This window comes from Wyeomyia smithii, chromosome 2, assembly GCF_029784165.1.
Source record: "Wyeomyia smithii strain HCP4-BCI-WySm-NY-G18 chromosome 2, ASM2978416v1, whole genome shotgun sequence".
In the NCBI taxonomy this organism is placed as follows: domain Eukaryota; kingdom Metazoa; phylum Arthropoda; class Insecta; order Diptera; family Culicidae; genus Wyeomyia; species Wyeomyia smithii.
Window position 1 is genome coordinate 173,222,625 of NC_073695.1, and position 27,746 is coordinate 173,250,370.

A 27,746-nucleotide genomic window follows, 5' to 3' on the forward strand; every position below is an offset into this window, starting at 1 on the left:
TTGAATACAATGGGGTCGAATGGTTGTTTAGGAACGTTTGTGGAACCTGTCACTTCTTCTGTTCGAAGCCATTGTACTCAGTACCGCTACAGCAGTACTACATATGGCTGATTGAGTGTCACTTCAACCATCTTCAAGAGTAGCTGCGCCAAACTGCTCTTCCGTTGGTAGTACTGCTGCAAGCTGCTGCGCGCACTCCTGTGCACCTTCGGTGTCCCGAAGTTGCTCGATGTTAGTTTCCGACGAGCGACTTCGACGCGTTTCGAGCACGGTCGAGAGTTTTGAGCGCACTATAAAGAGGCCTAATCTATATTCGCACTGCGCTAGGTGCGAACTTTGATGATGTCACAGAAGAACCTACCGTCGATTAGGACGTGGTTAATTTTCAACTTGTAAGTCAGGTGATCTACACCTGGCTTTGCGGATGTCTTTGCGGGGTAAGAAGGTACTTCTTGACAGGCTTGTAAACGGTCAACACTTTTATTTGATTTGCTTCACTAGAGTTTCGGTCGTAAATGTAGAACGACTGTCGGCTCTTGTAGAAAAAACACCGACGCACATAGGAGTATTTGAACCAAAAAGCTGGCCAAAAGTCCAATTCGCTCTATTTTGGTAGTAATTGGATCTATTTACACCGAAAACGTGTTATTTTCGTATAATCAACCAATAAAACTAGAGAAAGTACAAAACAAGGTGACATCCATTAAGTACGTCACGCAAATTTTGAACAAAATTCATTTTCACGTTTTGTCTCACATTAATGACCCCTACCAGGAGAAGTACGTCACGTCATGACACACAATGATCCAATGATATGACAATTACTTTGAATTCGCTTACTGCATTTTTATTGTCTTTTTACACATGATCTATGACAAAGTTTCAACAATTTCCATATAAATCTTCATATATCAAAATGTCAATAAAATAAAAAAGAGGAACCAGGAGGAATATTTTTCTTTCCGTATATATTAAGTACTCTTTGACCTTTCTGTTAATAAATAAAGTGTTGACGGGACTTGCCCGGAAGGTTACTAAATCATAGAATTAATTTTACAATATTATGAACTAGTTGAACGTTCCCGGCGATGCTCGGGATCAAAAGTTTCAAAATTAGGAAACATTTTTTATAATTCATTGCATTATTAGCACAACTCACTTTAAAAATATTTCACATCTTATACGTCCATCATCCCTTTAAGTACTTTAACATTCTGAGAACGCATAGATCGGAAATACCCATATTGGATTGTATTTTGTGATTTGGGGATGTTTTAGAGAAACTGGAAGTCGCCATTTCGGATTTCAGTCGAGTTGTTGATGACGGTGAGCATGGTTGCTTGTGTACCACTAGTTTTCATATATAAAAGCTTTTTTTGTGTGAAATCAAGTGCTTTAGGTGATCTAGTGCTAGTGATCCGACGGCAAAATTGGATAATTTAACGGATAAGTAGAAGTATCTTTGCATGCTTTTAATTTATTCTGTTTTTTACCGATTTATTTTATACCAGCGCCGACCAACGCATCTATGTTATATAGACGCTACGGCTGCTGATTGAAATTTCATTGTTGTGTTTTTTTTTCATTGTTCATTTGCCTTTACCCTCCGTTGCTGCTGGACGAGTCCAGCGTATTTGTCTGCAGCAGCTTCGGCTTGTTTGCAGCGGGAAGATGGATTGTGGCAAATGTGGTAATATAATTCGCATTAGCGACGATCCAGTTATTTGCGTTGGTAAATGCAAATCTCAGTATCACAGAGTTTGCACGCCCCTTACGAAAATAGCAGCGAAAGTCGTTAATGATAATGAGAATATTGTGTTTAAATGTGTTTCGTGTTTATCAGCCTGTGATGACGGTGGGAAAGATGATGTTTTGAGTGAGTTGACAAAGATGAGAGATGCCTTATCATCTGTCTCCCAGTCGCTCACGAATAATCAAAACAAAATTGAAACCCAGATAAATGTTGCTGTTTCTAACGCGATCGAGACTATTTTGAAATCTGTCAGCGATTCTCTTCGTGAGAGTCTGGCAAACATTGAGACCAGTGTTGCTAGAAAGCTAGATGATTTCAAAAACCATATAGTCTTAAATACCGATCGCGATAGAAATAATGGTCCAATGAACAGAAAAAGGAGTCGAGATGAGAGAACGGTTCACTCTGAATCGGACTCTAACCCCAGTAAAAAGATGTTAATAGTACGTGATGACGAGGTTTTTTCGAATAGTATACCAACATACGCGAATATTTTAGCGGGTTCGACTGGCAGTATGTCAAATAAATTACAGAAAAAAGAAAACCGTAAGGCTCGGCCGGTCATTGTGATCAAACCGGTCGAGACTTCTCAATCTAGTGAAGTTAATAGATGTTTTTTGAAAAAAACTTTAGATCCAAAAATCTACAAAATTAGGAATTTTAGAAACGGTAAGAATGGCTCGATAATTGCAGAGTGTGCAGTAGGGGATAATGTTGAGGTTGTTAAAAAAGACATTGAAAGCAATCTAGGTGAACGATATAATGCTGTTATTCCCACAATCCCGAAGCCTAAGTTGAAAATTGTGGGAATGAGTGATCGATATTCCTCCGATGAATTCATAGACTTGTTAAAAAGTCAAAATGATAGCATCGGCTTTAAAGTAGTAAAGGTTATTGCCGAGTATGAAAATTCACGCTTCAAATATAACAAGTTTAATGTGATAATCGAAGTTGATCAAGACACTTATAACTGCCTAATGAATGCTGGAAAAGTAAGCATTGGGTGGGACAAGTGTTTTGTACCAGAAGCCATAAATGTATTGCGTTGCTTTAAATGTGGCGAATTTGGTCATAGAAGCACAGAGTGTGTTAATCCTGAGACATGCTCTAAGTGCAGTGAAAAGCACAAAAAATCGGAATGCGCTTCTACTGATTATAATTGCGTAAATTGTTTAAAACATAAAAATGAGTTAAAAATGAATTTGGACGCGAAACATCCAGCATCAAGTTCGCAGTGTCCAGTTTTTCGGAGACTGTTTGAAAAAAGGAAAAGCAACATGTTGTCAAGTAAATAGCAGCTGAAGAAAATGCAATGTGAGAGGAAATTAGAAATAGTTTATCTTAATATTGCTGGTTTATCCACAAATTATGTTGCTTTGCGGCATCTTGTGGAAACAAAACGACCAATGTTAGTATTGCTGGCTGAAACTCACATAGTGGAAGCTGATGCATTTGATCAATATAGCATTCCGGGTTATAAAGTTGCTTTTTGCCTTTCACATTCCAGACATACTGGTGGGGTTGCTATTTACGCCAAGGAATCAGTCAAGTTCAACATTCTTTCAAACGAATCTGTTGAAAACAATTGGTTTCTGGGAATATCAGTTTAGAGAGGCATGACGATGGGAAATTTTGGAATAGTCTACCATTCCCCCAGTTCAAGTGACCAGCGTTTTTTGGAAATTTTAGATAACTGGTGGGAAAATTTTGTTGATTTGAATAAATTAAACGTAATTGCTGGTGATTTCAATATTGATTGGCTTGGTGAATCGAATTCGAATCAATTAAAGCAATTAGTAGGTTTTTTCAATTTAAGACAAACAGTTTTTCAATTTACAAGAATTTCCAGACACTCTCGTACCTTGATTGATCATGTGTTCTAAAATTTTGATAATGTTCATTCCATTACAGAGGCCGATTATAAAATAACAGATCATGAGACAATTTGTATTTCAATTGAAAACGATCAAAACCGAGAGGATAAAGTAAAAATAAAGTGCTGGAATAGTTATTCGAAACAAGCAATGTCTCAGCTTGTTTCAAGAAGTTTGAATTTTCATCCAATAACTGGAAATTTGGACAATAAAGCAGCTGTTCTAACCAATACGCTGGAAGAGTGTACCAAGAATTTAGTTTTTGAAAAATTTGTTGAGTTACAAAATTCGAACAGCAGGTACTCTTTAGATCTTGTGCGTTTAAAACGTAAAAGAGATAAATGTTATAAAATTTTTTGTAGAAGTAATGATAACGATGATTGGAACAGGTACACCGAGGCGCGAAACATATATTCACGCACCTTGAAAAAGGTTAGATGTGCATATATACAACGGAAGATCGATCAACATCAAAATAACAGCAAAGAGTTATGGAAAACTTTAAAAAAATTAATGAAAAGTAATAATACATTATCACAGCCCATAACTTTTAATGGTATTGAGGAAAACTCCGCGCGAGTTATTGCAAATAAATTTAACAGTTATTTCGTTGAAAGTGTTCAATCGATCAATCAAAGTATTGATGTGGTCAATGAACCTGACGAGATAATACAGCCGATCCATAATAACTGTAGATTTGATGGTTTTCATCCTATTACTTTTGCAGAGTTTAAAGATATTTGTTTCTCTTTGAAGAGATCGGCTGGTATCGACAATGTCAACGCAAAAGTAATACAAGATTGCTTTCATGTAATTGGACACGACCTGCTGGACCTTGTCAATGAATCTTTACAAACAGGGCACGTGCCTGAAGTTTGGAAGGAATCTCTTGTGGTTCCTATCCCCAAAATTACTGGGACGGATAAAGCCGAAGAGTTCCGCCCCATTAATATACTGCACACATTAGAGAAAATTTTGGAGCTAATTGTTAAAGGCCAGCTAATGCATTATTTGAACAGTAATAATTTGCGAATCCCAGAACAATCAGGTTATCGAGAGGGACACTCTTGTGAGTCTGCATTGAACTTGGTGTTAGCAAAATGGAAAGAGAAAATCGAGGCTAAAGAAACTATTTTTGCGGTGTTTTTGGATCTAAAACGCGCTTTTGAAACAATTTCTAGGCCCTTATTGTTGCGAACATTGAAGCGCTTTGGTATCGTAGGGACAGCATACAAATGGTTTGAAAGCTATTTGTGTGCTAGAACTCAGAAGACTCGTTTTTATGATTCTGAATCAGTTTCCATTGCTAATACACTGGGTGTACCGCAAGGAAGTGTTTTAGGGCCCATTTTGTTTATAATTTATATTAATGACATGAAGCGAGTTTTACGGTTTTGCGATGTAAATTTATTTGCCGATGACACTGTTCTGTTCATTGCGGCTAAAAACCCAAATGATGTTGAAACACTATTAAACCAAGATTTACATTATCTGGCGAATTGGTTAAATTTAAAAAAACTTAAACTAAACATTAGCAAAACAAAATATTTGATTATTTCTTCGGCCAACTCCAGACCAGACGTAAATATTGCAATTAAGGGTGAGACGATTGATCGCGTGAATGAAGTAAAATATCTTGGAGTAATCATTGATGACAAGTTAACTTTTAAGTCTCACATTGACAACGTCATCAGAAAAATGGCTAAAAAATACGGTATTCTGTGTCGTTTGAAAAATGAATTGACTGTTAGTAGTAAAATTTTGTTGTATAAGTCAATCATTTCACCACATATAGACTTTTGCTCATCCATCTTATTCCTTGCAAATAATACACAAATATTAAGATTACAGCGGTTACAAAATAAAGTAATGCGATTAATATTAAGATGTAATAGATACACTTCCTCAAGTTTCATGCTGGACGCGTTGCAATGGCTTTCTGTGAAGCAACGAGTATATTTTTTGACAATGGTGTTTCTTTATAAAATTTTTAATAATATGCTGCCTCGATATTTGTGTGATCGAATTGATAGAGGAAGTGATTTTCATAGGTACAACACTAGAAACGCGGAGGACGCTAGAACACCACACTTTTTATTTAGTAGATCACAGAACTCTCTGTTGTACAAAGGAACTAACTTTTTCAATTCGATGCCCAGACAAGTGAAACGTGCAGCAACAATGGGGAGTTTAAAAGGCTTTGTATTTCACACATAAAATCTGTTTTGTAGACAGATTTCAACGAACTTTTTGTAAATCATGGAGAAGATTGTAATATTTAAGTTTTTTTTTAAATTTATCTGGTACACTAAGTTATTATGTTCATTGATGATGATGGATTTTTGTTTGAATATAGCTAATAATATTAAATAGTAGAGTTAAAAAAATGAGTTGACTACACATGTTTGAGCCACGCGCGCGTAGACTGACATAGACAATCTGGATACTGAGTACATCAGGGTTAAACCCCTGAAATTGAAACAAAAGGCATATCGGGTTGATAAGTTGCTTTTTGGTTTGTAATAGTATATATATATATATATATCTTTACCAAGATTTTTAATATTTATCTGTTTTCACGATTTATAACAAAGGGTTGGGAGAAAAAACTGAAAAGGCTTGGGTTTGCCTGTGGACTGTAAAGCTCGTTATCGAGAACTATAGTATCATAGGATCTCTCTCGTAGTTCTGGATCGTTATCCAGAACCAATTCTGATTAGTTAAAGCTCCTAAATGTTAGGTTCGATTCCTAACCAAATCCAGATAATTTTCGGGTTGGAAATGTTTTGGATGAGCCTTGGATCAATGATGTTATTGGAAAATCGCTTTTTTTATTTTCAAATTATTGGTATTCTTTTGAAGGGTTACTATGTCTGTATTAATAACCAGTCCGTTATTTGTTTGCCTACTGGTTACATTGTATGTCTCTAAATAATATCTTTCATAGATAAATCGACCAGCTCAAACCGATGTAGGGGTATGAGGTGGGACCATCATCATCAAAACGACGTATGGAGTTCGGAAGTTTCGGAAGTATTGAAATGGTTGGCCAAATACCGCTTTGATTATTTTCCTGAAATCAGAAGTCGTTATTTTGGAAAATGTTATGTGGGGTTCCGCATATACCACACTCGGGTGATAACCGGATATTCGTCAAACGTTCACAGTAAAACCTCTTTTTAGCGTGACCAATCATGCTTAATTATCTTCTATAATCATATTCAAAGAGATAACATGTAAATTTTTATAACGAAAATGTTTGTTGGTGTCCAAGGAACACGTCTGAGAAGAAGTTAACGTTTTAATCCACATAACTACGTGGAAATTTAAAAAAAAGATTAAACCAATGAAATGCGGCCTTTCTTCCAGCCAAATGTCCCAAAATCTAGTTTTGGTAAAAGTAAAAAAGTATTTCGAATCCCATAATGTGTTACTATTCACAAAACTACGAAAACATCAGAAATGTAATTTTTTTCTGCTCGACTCGCACCAAATCAACGTTTCATGAGCATGAGCATGAGCATGATTGACCGCCCGCGGTTGCTACTCCGTTATTGCCAGATCAGCTGTAATTACACAGAGAACCAAAAGATGATGCTTGGGACCAACATGCATCCTCAATGTGTAAAAACTGGTGACCTTAATCTTCATAATAGGCAATACCAGCGCCGGCCGCGTCCGAATGCAGGTCAAAGAAGGAATTGGTATAGGAAAATGTTGACGCGATACTCGCTTATTGGAAGCCGAGAACACCTCTGCACTTCCACGAGAAATCACTGGGATGTTGGAAAAAGGGCAAGGTACACAGCAGGGTTCGTTTTGGTAAACGATGCGCTGGTTTCGAGTGTCGGGTTCTTTAGAACAAGTATCGCGCGAACAGGCTCATTATATCCGCCCCGGTATTCATAATGCGATTCGAACCTATCAAGTTTGACAATGTAACACCGCAACAATAAATCGTACGCAAGAGTACTGGACCTTTGATCAAATTGGAACAATTCAAATGATATGATATCTCCTCGTAAGGTGATCCTCTTTACACCGAAATCAATTGCGCGTTGTTGACCTATCGACCTCATGAAGATATCGACGCGGAGTCTCTAGGCGTTCGGTCAACCGGACATTATCTTCCTAACAGATCAATCAACGACGTTTCTCGTTCACACTTTGTCTGCTCTAAAAAAACGATAGGATCCCGCGAAAAACACACCTGAAAAACAGAATATAACAATGTTGCGCGCTTATCACGAAAACTAATCATGACTATTTTTCTTGACAAACGTCGCGATCCTCTTCGTACTACGCACGCGATGTAGCCAATCAGCTATTTGTCAATCCCGAATACTTTCAAAGAAACGAATGCACGTCGGCCGACGCGATTCTTTGGAAGGTATACATCGCGTTTTCGTTAATCGCGATATTTATTGGCCGGACCAAATCTTCGGTTAAACAGTCACAGTGAGACATGAACAAGTATCTGGGTATACCAGTCGAAATCATTATATTCCGAAAACGTTCATATAAGTAAAATTTTTCCGAGCCGAAAACGCGGTTTACATCGAAGCACTATGCAGGACCTCTCTATTTCCTCCTACCGACGCAGACACTCGGGGACACGACATTTCACGCCGATTCTCTCTTAGTTGTCGATGCGAATGTTGCCTATTAAATAGAAAAATTGGCAAAGTTTCATGCATACAAAGCCATACAAATAATTTAAAAATGCAAATTTCAATATTGACCAATATATAGTCTCAAGTTTGTTAACAAAATGCCGACCTAGTCCTTGTTGGAACATAGTATACAAAACATAAACAGCCCAAAAGCTAGAAAAATCGAAAAAGTGAAACATAAGATTACATGTATTATCACTGCACCATACTCCCAGCTTCCACAAACCACATCATTGCTCTCAAGGTGAGAACATGTTTGGCTGATAGAACCCTACTTGAAGCCTGACCGTGCAAAACCGCGGTAGATGACGGATTCGAGGTATACTATGCGTTATGTTGGCTCATTACTAAGTTGAGTTATTCATTACCTTATAATGGATGTGATGCACTTGGAAAGATAGAAAAATGGCAAAGCTTGGTGCATCTAAAACATTAAGTGCAAACATCAGGTGTAGATGCACATAATAATCAAATGTCTTAAAAATATTTGCAAGACAAACCAATCATGATTATTTCAGGCTGACTAAACAATCATCGAAAGTCAAACTAAACAGTCACTTAAAAATCAATATCTGCTTAAAAACCTAAAAATCATGAAATGAAGCTTGACAAAATACCTACACAACTATGTCTAAGTTTTAGTTATTTGAATCGTAAAAATATAATAACAACATAGGATTCTAGGAAACTAGCTTTTTTATTGAATAATTTTTCAATTTATTTAATTATTTCAGCCAAAGATATAAAAAATCTATTCAAGATCCGAAAACAAACCTCTCCTAGTCAAACAAAAATGAGGCCGCTCAGGTAAAACTCCGCCAAAATAGCACATTTTTTGTGTTTTAACATAAACCATTAAATTTGCTCACAAAGTACTTTCTCCTTGTCCATCACCGCGATTCTATGTGCACGACGCCAGAATATAAACGCAAATTTGGTGCTTTAATACCAAACTAGTCATAATCAGGACATAGTATATAAATATATAAAACATCTGCTCAAAAGCTCGAAAAATCAAAAAAGCACAACTCCATAACACAACATTTCGACTTCGCCTGTTTCGTAAACTAAACAAACTTTGAGCAACATATTAGGCATCCTACCAACAACTCAACTACCGCAGGCGATCAACACAGAGACCCATAATAATCGCCTGGTATTTATATTTGTAACATCAAGTTGTACGTAAAAAACCAGCTCTCCAATAATGTTTACACAAAATATCACCAACATCACCACCGATACTTATCTTCAAATTACCGCTTTTGCTTTGAACCGTGGTATCGACTCGCACTGCGTCGCACGGACTAACATAAGGAGGATTAAACACCGGTAGGATCGTTACTACACACCAACATTTCACTAACACGACAATTTGCCGACATACAATCGACTTCCGACTCGCACCAAATCAACGTTTCAATAGAAAAAAATCATATATCATAGCTTTAAATTTGGATTTAGAGACAAATTGAGCCAAAATATTCATGATATTGCATGTTTTACTTAGTTTTGTGAATAATATCTCTATTTTCAGTTATCAGATAACTATTATTTCTTCTCGAATGTCATTCCTGAATAACAACGAACATTTTATTGAAAAAAAATCACGTGTTTTGATTTATCATCGAGTTTTGATTTAGAGGCAATTTCAGCATAAAATTCATGATTTTGCATGTTCCACGTAGTTTTGTGGATAATATCTCGATTATAAGTAATCAGATACCTGTTGTTTTTTTCAAATGTCTTTCTTAAACATCAACGAATATTTTAATGAAAAAAGAATCACATGTCATCGCTTTGAATTTTGATTTGTAGACGAATTAATTATAAAATGTCATTATTTTGCATGTTTTACGTAGTTTTGTGAATAATGTCTCAAGTTTTAGTGATCAGATACTAATTATTTTCTCCTCAAATGTCTTTCCTGAACATTAACAAACATTTTAGTGACAAAAGAATCATATGTCATCGCTTTGAATTTCGATTTAATGGCAAATTTAGCACATAAAGTCATAATTTTGCATGTTTTACGTAGTTTCGTGAATAATATTTCAAGTTTTAGTAATTAGATACCTAATGTTTTTTCTCAAATGTCTTTCTCAAACATCAACGAATATTTTAATGAAAAAAGAATCACATGTCATCGCTTTGAATTTTGTTTTGGAGACGAATTAAGTATAAAAAGTCATTATTTTGCATGTTTTACGTAGTTTTGTGTATAATATCTCAAGTTTTAGTGATCAGATATCAGATACTAATTATTTTTCCTCAAATGTCTTTCCTGAACATTAACAAACATTTTAGTGAAAAAAGAATCATATGTCATCGCTTTGAATTTTGATTCAGAGGCAAATTTAGCACAGAAAGTCATATTTTTGCATGTTTTACGTAGTTTTGTGAATAATATTTCAAGTTTTAGTAATTGGATACCTATTATTTTTTCTCAAATGTCTTTCCTGAACATCAGCGAACATTTTCATGTTAAAAAACCTACATGTCACCGCTTATTATTTTTGATTTAGAACGATTCAAAATGTACTGTACAGCTCAGAGACTGAGGGAATAATATCAATAAGATCAAGCGTTACGGAATTCCATTTTATATAGTAGATTTTTCGCGGTCGGCTTTAAGGGGTTATATACCTTTTTGGTCGAGAAAAATGAGGGAAGTTTGAATCTATTTTTAAGTGCATAGCACCATTTTCATTGCATCAAAGGGGTATTTTTCTAAAAGTACAGTTTTTTTTTTCTTTTTCTCGCTTATTTTCCGTCGGTCTAGTTCCGCCACTGTTGTGGCCAATCACCGACGCCCAGGGAGGCGACTCCACACCCAGGACCCTAACTCACGACCCGTTTATTAACGGACCGGCGCCAACGGCTTTACTTCCTCATGCGATGGAAGGCGTGATCCCAGAGATTTTTCGCCTCAGAAAATCTCCCGGTGTCGGCTAGGATTTAATCTAGACAAGTTGGGTTGGTTGTGAGTGGATCACGCCACCTCACAACCATCGACACCTATGTCGGCGGTGGGATACGAACCCAGGCGTCGAGCGTGGTTGGCGGAGACGTTACCAACCACACTAGGCCCCCGCTCGAAAAGTACAGTTTATCAACAACAAAAAATACGTTTGATTTTGAGATATACCAATTATTATTGGAGTAATGGCCGTTTCCCCGAAACGCTATTTTTTTGCAGAGGCTTGCGGTGATCCTAATAGAGACTCAGCGGGTCAACCGAAATCAAAAAACTCATATTATTTCATTAGTTTAGAAGTGTGCCGGGTCCTTGAACGATCGCTTTTATGAGTATTTTGTTTTCAGTGCAAATGGGAAAGTTTTTCCCAAAAAATGCACGTTTTGAGCGTTAAAAATTGCATTAAATTTTTTTTTGCGGCAAAATGTTACTGTATGTTTCGAAAAGCGATCGTTCAAGGACCGGCGAATTAAATAACGAAAATTTAAAAAAAGATGAACGAAATCGGTTCAGTAGTTTTCCCGCAATCAGGATCCCGGCAAAGTCATTTTTCGGAAAACACTATTCCGAGATAATCGCGTGTAAAGTTTCAAGTTTAGCTTATGCGGCCGTGGCGTGGCGCACTGCGAATCGCTCCAACTTTCTTCCTATTGCTCAGATCTTTATGAAAATTTGTGAAAATGTTCTCAAGATATTGTATTTGAAGATAATACAATAAATTTTTTTTCGTTTTTTTTTAACTAAAAAGGTATATAACCCCCTAACTATCACTTTTTTCGTAAACAATCTGGGATTATTTTATGCATTTAACGTTTTAAATATTGCAAAACATTCTCCTAATGTTGTACATTACGTCCCGTTAGAGAAAAAAAACTATTTGATAAAATTTTTCAATTTTACATGCCACCCGAACAATAGCACGTATTTTTCAAACTGATCAATTACCTGTGGAATAACTCTGGAATATAACCGTTTGGTGTATGTGATTAGGCACCGATGGATTCTGGGATAGCATGACGGTATGTTTCAACGGAAATCAATACAAAATAATGGAAATCATGTATTTTGTATGTCGGACTTGGCCAACTTTCTGAGTCAAATACGCCTATGTGCGACGCCAACGGCTTTACTTCCTCATGCGATGGAAGGCGCGATCCCAAAGATTTTTCACCTCAGAAAAGCTCCCGGTGTCGACTAGGGTTAAATTTAAACCAGTTGGATTAGTTGTGAATGGATCACGCCACCCCACAACAATCGACACCTATGTCGGCGTTGAGATTCGGACCCAGACAGACTAGTATCGTTAAATCAGTGCAGCCAGATTCGGTCATTTTAAAACATCATTGGATGATTAACAATTAAACAAGTAGATCATAAGATTTGCTCAAAAAATTTCGCATACAACTGTGATTCTGGTGTTATTTATAAGCATTCGGTTCTACGTTACAGGCGCCAGAGCCACGGTTTTTCGAGCGCCCCAAAACTGATCGTTCGACCGGAATTTACCGAAATATCACAAGTTTTGTGTATGATTCATTGTACAACTGCGTTATGCATTTCACATATTTTTTGTGCCATATCGGAGCAAGCATTGTGCGTTAATGAAATAAATAATCGCCGCTGGACTGGTAACCTGAAATATAACATTTCTCATGTGAAATTGATCAGTAAATCGATTGGTGATGGTTTTATTTTGTGCAGGGCACGCAAAATGGTTTATTTTGCCCCTGTTAACCCTATTTTTGCGTATTTTTGGAAAAACAGACCTTTTCGTGTGCCCTGCACAGGATGAAACTATCATTAATCGATTTATTGGCCAATTTTACATAAGAAATGCTATATTTCAGGTTTCCAGCCCAACGGCTTCTAATTAGTGGGAATTTGGGTTCATTTTTTCCCAGTGTGCATTTGTTTATTAAAGCATGAATTTTTGCGTGTAATTCTCAACTTACACATCCTCGCACTGATCGGCTGGCACCGATCACGCGTTGGCGCATCCCACTCATCACTATGAAGCCGGTCCACAGCGCATTGGTGATGAAACAATTCTTGATGTACATAATTTAAGCTTTTCCATAACTCCTGTCTCGACCAGAAGATTTGCAACGCGAGAGAGAGAGAGAGAGTGAGAGAGAGAGAGATAGGGAGGGAGGGAGCTAAATAGAGGAATCGAGAGAGTGTGTTGAATAGATTACCTGCTGTTTGAAAGGCTTCATTAATGCTCAAACAGTTAAAGGCTTGGTATGATTTAAGAAAAAGCTCATGAGCTTTCCTTTGAAAAGCTCATGAGCTTTTCTTTAAAAGCAAAGCCTTGGTGCTACATTCCGATTCGGAAGCTGACCTACTGTTTATTATACACAGACTTCGCAGCCAACTGTTAAGTGTACAGGACAATTCCGGGACTAGCGCTACGGTCCTACTGACACTAACAGTCTCTCCCGAGCCGAGACTCGAACCTACGACGACTGGCTTGTTAGGCCAGCATCTTACCTCGAGACCATCTGGGAGAACGTTCCTTTATAGTTGTGACTAAATGAATAGCTGGTAATCTATGTCCAATATGTTAAAACCCGAAAATTAAAAAAAAAATTAACTCTTTTTTTTAAATTGAAATTTAATGTTTATTTTAATTTTTTTTTGGTCAAAAAAAATTTTTTTGTACATTGTATATTTTTTTAAGATGCATTTTCGATTCGCTACAACTCATTCTCAGACAGTTTTTCTATAGGCATACGCCCTTTTAGAATGTAACTCATGGGTGTAAAAAATAAAAAAACCTGTGAAAAATGATGCTCAGTTTGCTAAGCCAAATACGTGTGCAAAGTTTCATTCAAATCAAAATTGGTCGATTAAATTTTCGCGTATTTCCAGGCGATTTGAAATGACATTGCTCAATAACGTTTTTTTTTTTCAAAAGGTTAGTTTACTCACTTTGCAAACTTCGTTCTTCTACTGCGCTGAAATATTATCAAATCAGTCAAGTAAAAACATTGGACAGTTTTCAAACAATGTTTTTTTGTTTTTCTTCCTAGATGAATCGTGATCGAATTATGAATCATTAACAACTTTGGCCTAGTTCCCCGATGCCTTGTTGCTAATCCTGAGTATACCATACATTGACAGCATGGCAATCAACTTCTCAGCTTCATTCGCAGCCTGCTTAGCTGCAGGTCTTAAAGTTCCGCGACAAATTATGTACTGCATTTCACAAGATACTCCATACGTTCTCTACAAGGACTCACAAGAAGCTACCGAACGAACGGCTGCCATCGGAGGTCAGTGGGGTAGCGAAATTTATCCAGCATTACCAAACGCTCAAACGCAGCACGTCTCTAATGGTTCACATCATATCACAAATTCCGCTGGAGTTCCACATCAACAGCCACAAACACAACAATCTTCACAACAGACACCTAACAGTCCACCGAACCACCAGGAAAGCAGATCGCAGCCACAGCCGGGTGAACAAGCCAATGGTCAATTACAAAGCCCATCTAAAAGTCCTTACCCACCAAACAACGGAGCAGAATTGGACGAGCGAATCATGAAGGTAACATAGAATTTGTTTTCGTTTTTCGCACTTCAAAATGTTTAATCTTCTAGGCTCAAAATATATCGCAAAATGTCAATCAGCAACATAACACACCTCTAAACCAAATTCAGCCGACAGGACAAGCAACATCTCCCTCTCAAATTTTAGAACATCCAAATCAACAATCTAGCCAAAACAACCATAACCCACAAATCGAAACATCACAACAGCAGCAGCAACAGAGTGCTTCTAACCCGCAGCAGTGTTATCCGGAATCAACGCAACCAGATCTGAACTACTACACGCAGCGTCATCATGGACCGCAGCCTACGATGTTACCTCCACCAGGTTTTGCTCCATTGCATCACTACTTGAACAAATCCGGAGTGCTATCTGCTATGCCAGCGGGAATGGAACATGGCAACCATTTGGAGCAATACGCAATGCCAGATTTACTCCATGGCAATCAAGTTCATCATCCAGTCTCCAACGGAGCTCATAAGCCCAAAGGATCTGATCTCCGCCTTTTCAAATGTTTAACATGTGGAAAGGACTTCAAACAAAAGAGTACCCTTCTACAGCACGAACGGATTCACACCGATTCTCGTCCGTACGGTTGTCCGGCTGTCGAGTGCGGTAAACGATTTCGCCAGCAATCACATTTGACGCAACATCTTCGGATTCATGCCAACGAAAAACCTTTCGTGTGTCCTTTTTGTCAGCGAGCTTTTCGACAGCGAGCCATATTGAATCAGCACATCCGAATTCACTCAGGTGATAAGCCGTTCGGCTGCCCGTATCCGGAATGTGGCAAAAAATTTCGTCAAAAGGCCATTTTGAATCAGCACGTGCGCACCCACCAAGGCGAGCGATCGATTATTTCTGATTATTTTTAATTTGTTTTACCACCCGTTTGCTAACACGCTATACTAACTTTCTGATCTAAATTAACCCTGGTCGATTTTTGAAGATGTTTATAAATGCAAAGTATCTTCAGATAACGACTTGGTTATTAATCCTCAAATCCCCAAAATAATAAAACAATAACGGGTGCAGAGTAAGATATTACGTTAACGCAGTTATAGTTCTTTTTTCAATTATCTTTTGATATAAAAAACGAATTGGCCCAAAACAATATTTTTGACATCAATTGAAACAAATTCTAAAAATTACTAACAAAAATGAATCAAAGCCACCCAATCAACAGTAAAATTAAAGAGGACATTGCATTGAACAACCGAATAAACGTTTCATTATTTTACAGATGTTTCTCCGCATTTAATTTTTAAAAATGGCCCACATGCTACATTATGGCCCCAGGATGTCCCTTACCCACCAGAGCAAGAAGGTCAACCCAAAGACGAACAAACCTTTGGAGATGATGCTTCACAGGGTACACCCGAGTCTCGTGGCTGTTTCTCTCCTGAAACTAATCTTCAATATCCATCGTATTTCAAAGACACAAAAGTTGTCAACCACTCTATCTTCGGAAACAACCTACCCTACCTGAGCAAAGCACCAGGGACGAAAGCTATGCTTCCGGATGTAATACAACACGGCCGATCTGCAGGAATGCCACTGTACGTACGATGTCCGATCTGCCAGAAAGAATTCAAACAGAAAAGTACACTGCTTCAGCACGGTTGCATTCATATCGAATCGCGACCGTACCCATGTCCAGAATGCGGCAAACGTTTCCGACAACAGTCACATCTCACTCAGCATCTCCGGATTCATACAAATGAGAAACCATTCGGATGTCCATACTGTCCGCGATTTTTCCGGCAGCGCACGATACTAAATCAGGTAAAATTCGAACGCATCTCTATAAAGATTATTTTAACTGTAAAGTAAAATGTATCATCACTATTCCAGCATATTCGCATACATACCGGCGAGAAACCTTACAAATGTGCCCAGTGCGGCAAGGATTTCCGACAGAAGGCAATTCTCGATCAGCATACCCGAACACACCAGGTAGTTGTAAAATTACGATTCATGTTATTAGTTATTTATTTTTTACTTTCCTATAAAAAGAAATTAATGATTCGCATGCCATGAATTACTAATCGAAACATGCGAACGCCAATAATCTACAGTCATGGAGAAAATAATAAATACACTTGCAGGTTTGATTAATTTTTCATATTTTCGTACTGATTTAAGTTGTTATATGATGTTATGTTACGTCATTACGATCTGCAGAAACTCGCTTTCAAAGCGGAACGGAGAAAAACTGGAATTTCTTTGTGTCGGTGATTGCGAAAGTCGAGCCTTTGGCATCCCTATACCGAGTAACAGTGAATGACAATGAACTCATGTCCTGGGCTCAAATTAATTTGTGCCCGCTGTCAGCAGAAAGATGAACATGTATGAAAAGAAGCGGTGATATGCTATCTCGTTTTTACATATGTTGAGATGGTAGCCCTTGAAACATGGCGTGATGCCAAAGGGGTGGCGAAAGTTTTTTGCGTGAGTTAGTGTTTTTAGGGTGGCGAAAAAAATAAATACACTATCGAAATATATATACAAAACATTCCGAATAAGCTATATTTCTCTACATATCGTTAGCAAAGTGACCTTTCACGTTACAAGACTCACTTTCAATATTTTGTGGCTTGCCCTTTGTTTTGTAAAACCATATTCAATCTTCGTGGTATGTTTACCACCAGGTTTTCACGAGTAGAAGCTGGGCTAGCATTTCACGCTGCCTGTACGACGTTCGATAAGTCGGTTTTATTCTTTGGATGATGCTTTGCAACCTAGACTGCCACAATCTTCCATAGAATTTCTAAAGGATTTAAATTAGGAAACTGCGCTGGCCAAATAATTTTATATTTTCGTTTGAAAATCATCTTCAAGTTTTCAATACTGTATGTTTAGGATCGTTATACTGCATAAAGATCCTACAAAGTGACATGTTTTCTTCGGCATAGGGAAGTAAAATCGACCGCCTAGGTGCACAGAAAACTTTACTCTACTTCAAAAGCGACACATTTTGACAAGAACTGAATTTTCTAAAGAGTTCTTAAACTAGGGTGCAAATAAATGGCACATCGTGTTTTGGTCGAATGAGTCGAAATTTAACCTTTTTGGTCTAAACGGTCAGCAGCTGGTGAGAAGACCGGTAAATACTGCCTTTAACGCACAAATAGCCAAGAAAGTAGTAAAATTTGTAAATGACCACAAAATGGTGTGGTGGTGTTTTCTGATGCTGGTGTGGAACCCATTCATTTTATAACATAGACCAGCGGTTCTCAACCTTTTTTTGACCGCGTACCTCTTGTCAACACCTTCCAAATCAATTGTACCCTCTGTCTTGGTTTGTTTTCGCAGAGAGGGTGAGAGTAGTGGTAGATCGCGATATGTAGTCTAGTTCAGGTTTGAAATTAAACTATGGTTTGTTTAATTGCAACAGCCATGTTTTAAGAGCAAGATTGAAAAACAAATTAAATAACATAAAGAAAAAATGCTTCGTCCCACTGATTACTGATTTTTATTTCGTGTACCCCCTGAAGGCTGTCGCGTACCCCTAGGGGTACGCGTACCCCAGGTTGAGAACCGCTGACATAGACTATGAATACTAACAACTATGAAGATATTTTACGTTGCGTGATGCTTCCGTATGCCAAACAAAACATGCCTCTTCGTTGGAGGATAACGATCATAAACATTGAGAAGTCCTACGTTGCAACGCATCATCTAAAGAATGAAACAGACTTATGAAACGTCGTAAATGCAAAACTTGGTGGTAAACATACCACGAAGAATAAATATGGTTTAACAAAACAAAGGACAGGCCATGAAATTTTGAAAGTGAGTTTTGTAACGTGAAAGGTCACTTTGCTAACGATATGTAGAGAAATAAAGTTCATTTGGATTGATTTGTATATATATATTTCGATAGTGTATTTATTTTTTTCGCCACCTTAAAAACAATAACTCGCGCAAAAAAATTTTCGGAATCACCGACACAGAGAAATTCCAGATATTTTGTATCTTTAGATCGTAATGACGTAACATAACATCATATAACACCTAAAATCAGTGCCCAAAATATGTAAAATTAACCAAAACTGCAAGTGTATTTATTATTTTCTCCATGACTGTATCTAGCAAATCCTTCTACAGCGTTACGTAATTTTTATGGGGGGGTAGGTGTCGGCGTTACGTTTCGTTATATATGGGGGAAGGGGGTCCAAAAATTGGATTTTTCGCGTTACGTAATTTATGGATGTCGCCTTGAAGCAATACCGCTATTGAGAAGTGACATGCTTATTATTATTGTTTATCAGTGCTTGTGCTTGTGTGGTCCCCGTGGCTCTGTGGTTAGCGATGTCGGTCGGCTAGCTCTCCCACACGGTTGTGATGTCGGGTTCGATTCCCGATCGAGTCAAGGAACTTTTCGAGCTGGAAATTTCCTCGACTCAGCACTGGGGCACGGTGTATCCTTGTACTTATCCTACAGCATGCAAAATGTGCCGAAAACAATATCGATAACGAATTCTCTCAACTATAATCTAGTTGATCGAGACCGCTATTAGCCCCAAGGCTAAGCGTGCGATATTGTTGTTCAGTGCTTGTGTGTAATGTGGTACTCTTCCTTTTACACGCTTACTGTTCTACTATACCGATGCTCGTTCCTCTTGCCAAATATCACCAATTATAATTCCCTGGTGAAGTTTCGTCGTGCGTCCTTCTGGCCAGTTTTATTAATAAGAGGGACTTTTGCTTTTGTTAAGAGGAAGTCACGCAAAGGTGTTATCAGGGCTTCCAAGTATACAAATTTTTCTGTATTATACAGATTTTTTGACCACGTTACAGAAATGATACAGAATACAGAATTAATACAGAATTTTGACTTTTAATACAAATTTGTACAGAATTTCAAAGTGTTCGAACTAAAGAACTGGTAGGTTGGCCTCAAAAACATTTCATCCGAACAGATCCGAGCATCAGTTTTCATTTGTTCGAATGCATTTCCCAAATAGCGGCCAAACTGGCCGATTCGCATAAATATTGTTCAAAGGACAACTGATCGGACAACGTTTGTTTTTAACGCTTCTCGATCCGGATTGCATTCACGTTGCGATCCTTCAAGCATACCTGAGGCTGTTGAAAAAGTTGAAAAAAAACGGAAATCAGTTGATCGTAACTGTCTTGTGGATTGTTTATGTGAGAGAAAAAGAAAGCAATATTTTTGCATTGATTCCTCGGTTTTCACAAGCAGTCTGACAGTTAGAAATGGGAATTCGTATTGGTGCGAGTAGGCTTCAAAATCTGTTTCTTCGCACAACGTGGAATATTTGCGGCTGATTGTATTTATATTGTATTTGCGTTGACGACAACCAACGATCTTCTTTTGCCCTTTTATTACTTCTGTTCGACTTCTGCTGGGCGTCCGGCATTGACTTAGCGAGAAACTTCCTTTCTCATTTCTTCTGGACATCCAACATTTCGCTAAGCGGGAAAGCTTTGGAACAAAAATACCTGATTCGATTGCTTTCATAGGAAAAAATCACGCTTATAGACCTGAGTTTTCTTTCAAGAATTTTACCCAACCTTTTTACGGTTTAAGGCAAGGTTTAAGGTCGGATTCCAAGCCAAGTTACCCCAAACCCAAGCACTTGTAGGTACACGAACAAAACACAGAAAAATACAGATTTTTTACGGGTGCATACAGATTTTTTAAAATAAAATCCGGTAGCTCTGGGTGTTATATATTTCAGCGTAAAGAAAGGGTAAGTGGTGGGGAGCCTGGAAATGAACCCATACTTAGTTTGACATCGAATGACCTGTTTCTACTAAGATTCGAACCTACAACCATTCGCTTGACAATGCAAACTGTGTAACCTTGCGGCTACGCAGCTCCCGTCAACTTAGTCTTTTAGGCGAAGTCTCGGCTCGGTTGAACTCGAAGTTGCAAAGTGGACTCGTATTTTTTTAAACCTTCAAAACTTTAAAACCTTTTCCGAGACTGCGAATTTTAATAGCAGTAATAAGTTGCCTTAGAATGAAGTTACTTTAAATAAGTTTTTTAAACGGAATCGAAAAATATTTCTATTATATTTAACGCTACTTGTAATCACTCAGTAGTTATGTTTCATCATTCATTGTCTTTTTAGGGAGACAGACCATTCTGCTGCCCCATGCCAAACTGCCGAAGAAGGTTTGCGACTGAACAAGAGGTCAAGAAGCACATCGATAATCACATGAATCCGCATTCATCAAAGTCGCGTAAATTAGCTACCATGTCTGCGTTAAATAATAATAACAACAACAATACCAATAATAATAATAATAACAATAATAACAACAATAATAACGCAGCATTAGAACAAAAAGTATCACCAAATTTTCTAGTGGACAAGCAAAACAACTTGATCCAACGAATGGGTCCAGTAAAACATGAATTGTATTTTCCACAATGCTATGGTTCACCCTTTAACCAACCATTTATAGCAGGAGCTACTGTCGTAACCTCGAATACACCAGCCAGCGGTGGGCCAACTGTTGCTCAGTCGTCCACAACCGCTGGATCCAATCCCAATACACAGCAAAATCAGACTGCAACGACCGTAACGGCGGCTCCGACATCAATAGCTGCTGTAATCGCAGCGCCTCCCCAAACCATTGCAGCTCAGTGACACCTGTTGGGCGGTCATCCTCATCCAGAAATTCCGCAACCGCACTCGACGCCCATTGGCCCACCGGCATTAATTGCAATTCATCATTGAAAAGCTTGTAGTATTCATGCATATTCGTAGATTTAGTGGAAGAACTTATTGACATTACAGTTTCCACCCTTTGTAAAACTCTACGTAAAGCGTGGCACGCAGTCAACAAAACTTGGAGATACTTGAGGAAGTGTGCAAATTTTTCACTTTTTAAATATAAGACTTATATTCTCCCAATTTTGTGACGCGTTCATATTACGAAGCATTTGTGATACAAGCTTCAGAGTTGTATAAAAAAACATAGCGTCATTGAGACTAGATTACATAATATTTATTCTAAAAACTTTTCCTTTTTTTAACTTTTCAGAATAATATTATATCATTACTCAAAACCATCGGTACGCTAAATGGATACTTCGCTGAAAATTACAATATCATAGTTTTCAGCATACGCCAATAAATTTTCATCGAGTAACTATCAAGAAACGAAGCTGTCAATTTTGTTACAGATACCTAAATATGCTCGTTCGAATATGAATTGAACCCAAAGACTGACGTTACGTTAAAAAATGCGCATTTCGGTGCTATACGTTAACGACACATGACTTTCATTCAGACTGCTATAGAAAAAAGTGAAAAATTTGCACATTATCTAAAACAGAATATTTAAACCTTCATAAAGCCAATCAATCACATTCAATCGTACGCAGTACATTTCTGGAGTATTGTTTGAACCATATTTTGTGTGCGTGTTTTGAAACAGAAATAAAACAATCTAAAATCTCCAAATTGCATGCACTGTGTACAGGCTTAGCCGAGGTTCAAATGTTTCAATCTAGAAAAGTAGTTGTTACCAGTAAAGTATATGCCAAATTGGAGAGATAACAGAATTTAAAATTTTCTAATATAACCCAAAAGTCAATATGAAAGCAAAGTCTAGACATTTTCCGGGCAACGGTAGACGTATGAAGATTAATGTATAAGAAACAAGAGTGCCTAGCTGTTGTACATTAGGAATTTTCCACCCGTTTCCTTTCTGGTGTAGAGCACGATCGTAAATTCCACTCATAAGTCCACCAAACACAACAGAACTAGCTTACGCTAAATACCTCTACAGAGCAAACGAAGAAAAACACAACTGTAAATGAAAACAAAACTAACTAAACATAGAGCAACCGAAGAACAAAACATAGTTATATAACTTTCACAATAACAAAACAGATGGTGCTATTTTTATTAAAACTTTTTTAACAGTGGAAAACTTTATTAAATAATTAACAGGATAGTTAAATGATAATTATCATGTTTATGCTACCAACACTGATGGCATAAACAATACAATAGACATAAAAATGAACGAACAACCAGCCAGCAATAGCATAATTAAGTTTAACATACTCATACACATCAACCCACAATAGTTAAAACAGCAAGAACGCTTGAACAATGTACAAGACAAGCATCAATTGTTATATTTATATTGCTAGCTAACGAAACGAGTCAACAACAGAAACACATACGCAAGAACAAACAAGAAGATAAAGAAAAATACCGAAACCGCAATTATATATTTACCCAATACTTCCTTTTGTTATTCTACATATACAAAACCAAGCAGGGTAAACAATAGCTAATGCAAATAATGGATTTTGATCAAACTTAATTTAAAACATGCTTGTTTTTCTGTTAACAAAGATCAATATTTTAAAATACCTCAATCAAATTGTTTTTCAACTCATACTCGCAAGCAACAAAAACAACACTCTAAAACAGATATACGCACGTTGCTTCAACGACGATAATTCTCAATAGGCAGCAGACTGGAGTAATCAAATAAACCATAAACCAATTATTGAAACGTGATAATTACTGCCATGGGAACCTAAGTGAAGTAAACGCGGCGTCAAGAACAATTAATGATAAGCCAGTGTTACAGCAACACATCCCCAGTTACAAATACATACTCCATAGGACTCAGTGGCATTTGCTTTCGCTGCAGACACAATTTCGCGCACAAAAGCACGATTGAAATAGCTCAGAATTAGTTGCAAAGGAAACGGATGGTGAATTGTAGTTTGTAAGGAATTCGTCTTGCCATATATAGAGAGAGAAAGAATTAAAAGGTATACGGATCTCTGCAAAAACCGGAAGATCTAAAATAATTTTTATTGCCAGGCTGACAGAAAATTTGGAAAGTTTTGCGATTACAGCAAGAGGGCTTCATAACTTTTTTTTTTATTTATTTTACAAGCGAAAATATTTTTTTGGAATCACAGCAGTAGCCTGAACCCAAAAGTAGTATTTTTTCGAAATTGCTAGTTTTTGTCACTTTCGATTTGGACGCAAGATGTATTTAATTACCAGACCACAATTTGAAAATAATTACAATGAAGTATCAGATAAATTACAATTATTGTAACTTACGTAAACGTTACTTAAAGTCTACGGTTCTTTACGATAGTTGGAAGAGCATTTTCAAGCATATCGGGTTAGAGACAAGCATTCCACGGTTCACTGAAAAGCCCTACATTATTGATTGAGCCTACATTATTGATTTTGATTGGAAACTCCTGAAAAGCATCTTGTCCCACCTTCAAAAGAATGATGATGTTCTTAAAAATTTTAATTTGATGTCCTCAAAAATAATCCCTGTGCTCTGAGATTCCAGATAAAGCTTTGCTGTTAAATCGCAAATGTGTATAAAGAAAGCTGAAATAATACTGTTCTATGAATTGATGTCGAACATCGTGCCACAATGAACTCATTAATTTGATATGTTTGAAAACCCAAGCAGATAGAGTTCGGTTTGTTGATTTTCTCTTTTCTCCTTGACCGTCTTGAAACATATAATAGACAACGGCCATAATTACCAAAAGTAAATTACTGAAGAAAGATTTAGGAAAAATAACCAAATTGATCCAGAAAAAAGACTAAGACTCGTGATATCTGACATTTAGGCCAATTTTAACTATATATCTAAAATCTAAATATAACTATTATTTTAATTAGTGTATGTGTGAATGCGAGAAACTATTGGTATGACGAAGAATAGGACAATCCTTTCTCGTGTGAGGGATAGAACATCTCCTCAAACAAAGTCGCCTGCCAGTTTGAATGAAATGAGTAATTTATGGATACTTTTCGAATTTTCTTTTTTTATTTTATTAAGTATCTTCCCTTCAAACTTGCTATAAAAATTTATCGTGAATTCAAAAGAGAAAAACTAAATCTGTGATAAAAATGCTCTAAATTAATGTTTTTATTTTACGTCTCGGACACAGTTCTAATTAATTAGTTGGAATTTTTGTTAGTGTTGAATAAAAACATTTCCAAACGTTAAAATTAAAATTACAGTTAACCCCAAACGTGTCGCGAGTCACACACGAGAATTTTGGAGTAACCAAAACATTTTAGGACAAGTTTAGATAAGCCGTATGCAATTATGTATATCAGGTCGATTGCATTTTTAACCAATGTTGTTTTCCCACGCATTTTTGTTTTTTTTTTTTGTGAAAAGGAGACCCACTACAGCGGCGCGTGCCATAGGTTTGGTTAATTGCATTATTTTATTAGTTTCTGTAAGTTTCAATCGTTTAAGTATATTATGCGAAAGAATATGATTTATTTCAAACAGCAAGAATAATCTAACTTTAAGCAGCATATAAAATCTCTTATTCTAAGCAATACATTGGTATACCACATTGATGATGATATATAAAACATGCATAAAATAAAATTATTGTTCTCGAACGAAGCGCAAATGTTCTGATGGGTAAGAAATTCTTTCAAACTAAAACTACTAACTGAAAGCAATTGCATGTTCTAATATACTAATAATTGGAGATATCGCATAGTATGAAACTCGAGCGACAACCGAACAATATAGATCTTGATTACGTTCATCGAAAACAATGTCTAGAAATTTTTATTTATAAAGTAAAAGCGATAATGAAAACAATTTTTCTAATGTTCCTCGCTCGAAACTTTTCCAAAATGTTCCTGACTGTTGTAGATAAGGCTCTAATAAGGTTTGTGGCCCTTGGTAAAAACCGAACGCACAAGAGAAATTCTTTTTCTAAGCAAACTTCACTCGTGGCTTTCCCAAATTGAAGATCATTCAATCGCCACATTTTTTTGATTGTTTTTTTTTTTTTTCAACCTAACAACCTATCAATTACGTCTAATCATTAATTCTAATCAACTTCTTTCAATCAGTTCCATAAGACGGATCTCAACCAACCACTTGGAATATTTTTTGTTTGCTATCTTGCTATATTTTACAATAGCCATATATTTTATAAAATTTTTAAAACATTTCGTAGATACTGAAAAATGATTCTGAAATTTACATGCTGAACACATCGTTTTCAGCCTGCCGCAAGCATTTTCAGCGGTATTGATATGACCAAGAGCTAACGTTCACTGGTCATCTATCAACACCCCGTAATAATATTTTTCAATATTTAATATTGAACTGATCAATTGCTCAGGTGTCTTCCAAAATCATTCATCTGTTCGCTTCATGCTATATGTTATTTGTATTATTGGATGCATATGCAATTGCTTTGGAACAGAAATGGAGAATGTGAAACCGTAAATTTTCAAGCTGCAATACATTTTTTTTGCGCATTATAAACGTGAAAACAAAATAGTACAAATAGCCAGAACATAAACAGATTACATGGCATCTTCATTTACGCATACTAATTTACTCAACAAACAATAGACTGAATCATAGTTTTATTGGATAAATTTGATTTCATGCAGAACGTGATAAAAATGTGCATACTATATTGAAAGGTTAACCAAGTTGAACAAGACCAAACGATCTATAACGCAAATATTTTAACTACACTGAAAACCCGGTAATTTCTGTAAAATCATATCAAATTACACACAAAATATAATTCGCACACAACCAGAGCAATAGTCAGTAGATCGCATAGCTAGAGCAAAACTTTAGTCAAAGAGAAATTTAAACCGTATTTTGAGCTAGTTACTTGCAATCAACTACAATAACGCCCGTTTTACGAATGAACCTACCCTGTTTATTGAAACTGTGAACAAACTTTAAAGGAATGAGAAATATTACAAAAATTTGTCGCTTGAACATTTTTACCGTATGAACAAATTAACGAACTAACATGTCAATCAAATGTCTACTTTCGAAATAGCGCGATACCACGGGTTAGCGGTTAATCATAACCCCTTTGTTTCTTACGATTTTCTGCATATGCTAGCCGCTATCCAAAATCGCATGTTGTATTCTCAATCATTCTCTCAACCAGTCCTTATAACGAAAAATCGATTGCGATTCTGAAGTGCAAACAAAGCTCTCCGCTAATTTTAAATTGTATCCTTGTCGATGTTGGATTTAATATTCAGAATTCAATTGTTCTGATAAAAATAATATTTGGTATTATTTGAAAGTACACCAAATCAAAATATGTCTTGCGATGCATCAACCCAAATTTTTGTGAAAAATTCCTGGGTGCAAAATAACGCAAGTAACAGCATTTTTTGAAAACAACACTATAATGCTCATAAGAAAACAGTACACTGACAAAATTGCGCGGTTCTTGGTTTTAAATACTTGTAGCCTCCACCACTCATAAATGTGAACACATATTAGTTTTAAGAAAAGTCAAACGACAGAAAATTAGCAAATCCCCAATTTATGATAATTTATTAGGAATCACAGTTAGCTCAATAAATGGGTATTAACAACATTACCGAATTCCAAAACTCAAAAAAACGTGGTTTTTGGCAATTATGAATCAAATCCGACACATACAGATATCATCTAAACTGAAGTTAAACACAGAAATTTGTGCTACGAAAACATAATCAAAGACATTTATAAATTAAAACAGAACCATCCCATTATATAACACTTAGAAACTGGCTCATTAAAAGTCTGGCATTTTAAAACACGACCAGTTCGGAATTCAAAACTTCTCATGTTTTTAGTTATGATATTGAATCAAATTAATGATCGAATAAAATTATTGTAAATATTTAACGAATATATTTCAAGATTCCTTCATCCATGGTTTGGAGTTCAATATCACAATAAATGACACTCGATGAATCATCATGTAGCTTTTGACTGAATTTTATGATTCCACTAGATTTCCTGGAGACTCCAAACTTGCTTTTTAATATTTGAATTCATCTGCTTCGAAAATTCCTATCGCATGAACCGTGTATCGCTGGAAAAAGATTAATTCATGAATTCGTAATGAAATTGTTCAGCAATT

General features: G+C 36.6%; 1 protein-coding gene across 4 annotated transcripts in view; it reads left to right on the plus strand.

The window, feature by feature from the left end:
* The window catches only part of LOC129721382 (zinc finger protein 250), a 61,882-nt gene extending 34,368 nt beyond the window's left edge, over positions 1–27,514 (plus strand). The window contains exons 3-7 of one of the 4 annotated variants that reach the window (XM_055673893.1): positions 14,310–14,827; positions 14,881–15,673; positions 16,074–16,615; positions 16,685–16,789; positions 20,935–27,514. In XM_055673893.1, coding sequence (XP_055529868.1) covers positions 14,402–14,827; positions 14,881–15,673; positions 16,074–16,615; positions 16,685–16,789; positions 20,935–21,456 — 2,388 coding nt within the window. In that variant the 5' untranslated portion in view covers positions 14,310–14,401 and the 3' untranslated portion in view covers positions 21,457–27,514. The remainder of the gene's footprint in view (positions 1–14,309; positions 14,828–14,880; positions 15,674–16,073; positions 16,616–16,684; positions 16,790–20,934) is intronic. The other 3 variants (XM_055673894.1, XM_055673895.1, XM_055673896.1) reach the window with 3 other exon arrangements.
* The last annotated feature ends 232 nt before the right edge of the window (positions 27,515–27,746 follow it).